The following is a 4,328-nucleotide window of genomic DNA, read 5'->3' on the forward strand; positions in this document are numbered from 1 at the left end:
CAACGTGTATATATAATATATATATATATATATATTTAGAGGGAGTGCAGAATGCTAATATTTTTTTAACTTATGCTAAAAAACATTCCATACACTATTATATACTTCACATACATACGCATCTATACTCTTTTGTTCATTGTTAAAGTTTCTGGTCAAATGGAAAACATTAATATTATTTCTCTAGTCATACTGATTCTTCTGAATGTAATAATTGAATTTATAATTTCAATTCATTATGGTCAAATATCGAGCATCGGGCGACCAATAGTTTTGATTATTATTAGTCAACTTTTTAAAATACAGTTGTAGTTAAATGTAATATTCCACAGGTAGAGTTTGCAATGTTGCTTATCGAGTTTGCTTTTATAGTATAAATTATAATATTATTATTAGATCGCTCCCCATCTTTGATGGGGAGGCAGCCCGGGTGGCAAGTTAGATAAATACGTACTATTTGTTATTGTATGAACAAAACAACAAAAATATTATTTTAAATCAATTTATTATAATTTGTTAACTATATTTTTTATAACATAATACCCACTTAAGAAGTAAGTAAAGTAAGAAGAAGAATACACAATAATCATTTAAGAAGATAATACAATCAAAAATTTCACTAAAATAAAATTATCACAATTTTGAATCACTTTCACAGAATCTAACATCATCATCATCTGCTTCTTCCTTATCCCATTTATTTGGGGTTAGAATGTAACAAACAATTTTTAATTAAAAATCTGTTTTACCAAAGATAAAATTACCGGGAGCGTTCGCATCTTCAGATGTGAAATACTCCTTCCAAAGTTCCTGGAACTCAGCCCAGGACACGCTGCTCTTTCCTTGAGACATCTTTTGGAAGGCCGTCGCTGCTTCTGCCTTGTTGAGTCCAAACGAAGCGTAAACAGAAGAGAACTCTTCACTATCAATTGATCCGTCATTACTAGCATCTTCTAGTTGGAATATGAATTTAGAATAATCTGTCAGCCATTGCGGCGCTGCTGAAGGATTCTTCGTATACTCCTCCCAGGTTGAGACCCATTCATCAAAGGAGACTTCTCCATCTTTATTGGCATCTGCCCTACCTTGCAGTCCATCCCAAACCCTCAGCAAGGTGTCTCTAACTTCATTGTATTGCGCGTCTCCAGCGTTCCATCCTCTTGATTTTGTAATATTTGCAATTGCTAACTCGAAGTCTTTACTATCAATGTTTCCACTTCGATTTGTATCGAAGAAAACTGTGAATACATGCAGGAGTTTCTTCTTTCGGAAATCGGACACCATTTTGTTGAATGTACGCAAGTGCTTGTATTCACAATCGTTACAATACAAACTAATGTGACTGTTGAGTGACTTGCTGGTAGTTTATATAGACTTAGATTGTGTGTACACAGTACTTGAATGTTATCATTTGACGTAATAATTATACACGCATTGCAGATTTGTTGGTATTTTACTTGTAATTGCAAACAAGCTGACGTCTCACCTGAAGGTGAATGGCTACCGTTGCCACGAACTCGGTGGTCTAGCGGTTTAGTTCGCTTACCTCCGATCGTCGCGGATTCGATTCCTCGCATGATGCAAACATTTGTGTTCATGAGTATGATTGTTTGCATCAGTCTCGGAGTTTTCGGGCCCAAAATTAGGTACATCATGTATGTATTTACAAAAAAAAAATTCTAAGTATTCTATTAGTAGTCTAGTGACCATAACACTCGAAGTTCTGCTTAGCTTGAGACTAGATGGCGCTACATGAATATTTCAGGATTCATATTTTATTTTTTTAAATTTATTATAATGGAATGGTACATCCGCCTGAGCGGGTTTAGTGACGAGGCACCAGTGGAGGATGATAAGATGAGAATGAGGTCTGGTTATTTCACAAGATGTTTTCGCATGGGTTCCAGGGGGAACCGTGTGGAGGCAAACCTGACAAGATACATTGTTTGCAATGGGGTTATTGGTCCATATCACTAACAATCCCCTTCCGCTTATTATTATTATTATTACTATTTACTTGCAGCACTATACATAATACGTCATCAAAATTAAAATATCTTTATTCATGTGTAAGTCTATTACAGACTCTTATGTCAAAAACTATCGTCAATTAGAAGAGAATACGGGCTAAGAGTAAGAGACAAGAAACTCTGTTCTTATTATTTTAAAATGTGCTTGTCCATGTTAACAAAAATGCAGATTCAGTTTTAAATTCAAAATTAGGGAGAATAAAGTAACCACGAGCATATGCTATTGCGATTTTGTCAAAAGGAAATATTGTAATCAGTAGCTGTAGCCAGAACAGACCAGTCTCCTCAAGCAGCATCAGGTCACGAGTATGACGGATGAGCCAGCCATCCTTGCACTCAACTATATTAGAGGAAGCACATTGACCCGGCCCACCACTCCGCTACAAGTTTGAACTTTATAGCGAGCATCACTGTTTCAAATTACTGCGCTACGGAATTTATAATATTTACAGCATAGGTTATAACAATCACAGTTTTTTTTATGGATGATAATAGAATAGAGCGCAGGCGGGTGCTAACGGTTTACGCTGGCGGGGCACCAGTGGAGGATGATAAGATGAACATGAGGTCAGGTCAGTTAGTCCATCGTGACAAATTTATCTCGTTGGTTTCCAGGGGGAACCGCGTGGAGGTCAACCTGACATAGTACATTGCTAGTAATTGGGTCATGAGTCCACATTGCTAACCATCCTATAAGATACGTGTATTTACATAAGTTAATTTATTAGAATAGAAAATTATGGACATATGTCAAATTCAAATTCAAATTCAAAAATAGTTTATTCATGTAGGACATTTTAGCCGCTTATGAACGTCAAGTTTTTACATTAGAATTTTTTTATATATATTATTTTTTATTCTATATACCGAACTGGACGGTGTGCAGTTGAATTATATAGATCCAATTGTTTATTTACAATGTATATTTATATAGGTGTCTATATCATAACATGAAAACTATTGCCATACACGCTCGTCATTCAAGTAATCGTTAAGTGAGCAGGCTTTGCTCAGTAAATTTGATTTAACAGATGTTTTGAATTGATTTAAGGGTAATTCCAATATATTCTTTGGTGTTATTGTAAATTTTTATACCTATTCCCATAAAAGATCCATTAACTTTTTCTAAACGATACTTGGGGACAGCAAGTTTGTCTTTAAATCTAGTATTAATATTATGAATATTGCTGTTTTTTGGAAATAAAAGTAGAGCTACCTGTTTGGCGATTGAAATAGGTGTAACAGAGGTACTTGATTAGTTACCACTATGAGTTACCACTTACCATCCGTTCGTTTATTTACCATACCATGCAGATAAAAAAAGTCTTCAACGGCACTAATTTCTCACTGCTTATCTCATAAGTAATCTGGCGTCATAATTGATTATAATCTACAATACTTGTATCACGGCATTTCAGTATTTGACTAATATTATCTATAAATAGACAGCGGAGTGTACTCGGTAAATAAATGATATAATCTATGTACTACAATGCGACGCATTGCAGCCCGTTATCACTGTTACAGTGAATTGAAATTTTTAGGTACACTCAGCGGAATGTTGGTCCATTATTTCTTCAGTTCAAATTATATATATTATGACACAGGACCAATTTTTTTTATTTCTTTATTTATACACTTTATTGCACCAGTTACAAAAAAATGTAAATGTAAACATTTTTTCCCTGATATCTATTTAAAAAAATTAACCTATTATTTTTTTCTTTTCAGATTTAATCATATACAATTTATTATGCATATTGCATTTCATTACATGTAAAAATCAAACAAGACTTACACATTTTAAAATATCTAAGCTACAGCCGAAAATCGGGAATTTTTTGTAAAAAATAATTAAATTCATATATTTCTAAAACGGTTACATTTAGGATAGCGTCTCTCATAGTGAAATCTGTCAGGAATAATGTAAACTATAATAATAATATATATATGTGCCCAAGTTAAGCTAGCTAAAGCTTGTGTTATGGGTCCTAGACAACTGATACAAATACATAGATATTTTTTTTTTCGTAAATACATACATATTATACATAGAAAATACCCAGACCGATACAAACAATCATACTCATGAATACAAATGTTTGTGCCGTGCGAGCAATCGAACCCGCGACCATCGGTCGTAAAGCGGTAGACTGGACCGCTAGACCATATATATATGTGCCCGGGAATAGGTTATTCGCAGCAAGTATAGAATAATACAAATATTTACTATCTTTATGTACATAGTCTAAATATATATAACTCACAGGTGACTGACTGACTGACATAGTGATCTAT

The 4,328-nt window shown here is 34.0% G+C and overlaps 1 protein-coding gene across 1 annotated transcript; it reads right to left on the minus strand.

The window, feature by feature from the left end:
- Nucleotides 1-488: 488 nt before the first annotated feature.
- On the minus strand, nucleotides 489-1,332 carry LOC131848780 (calexcitin-1-like). Its single transcript, XM_059198716.1, has one exon. It carries the CDS (start codon nucleotides 1,282-1,284, stop codon nucleotides 733-735), a length of 552 nt encoding a protein of 183 aa, XP_059054699.1. The 5' UTR covers nucleotides 1,285-1,332; the 3' UTR covers nucleotides 489-732.
- Between the last annotated feature and the right edge of the window lie 2,996 nt (nucleotides 1,333-4,328).

Source organism: Achroia grisella, unplaced genomic scaffold (assembly GCF_030625045.1).
Source record: "Achroia grisella isolate CSIRO2021 unplaced genomic scaffold, CSIRO_AGI_Agris_v1 utg592, whole genome shotgun sequence".
Taxonomy (NCBI): domain Eukaryota; kingdom Metazoa; phylum Arthropoda; class Insecta; order Lepidoptera; family Pyralidae; genus Achroia; species Achroia grisella.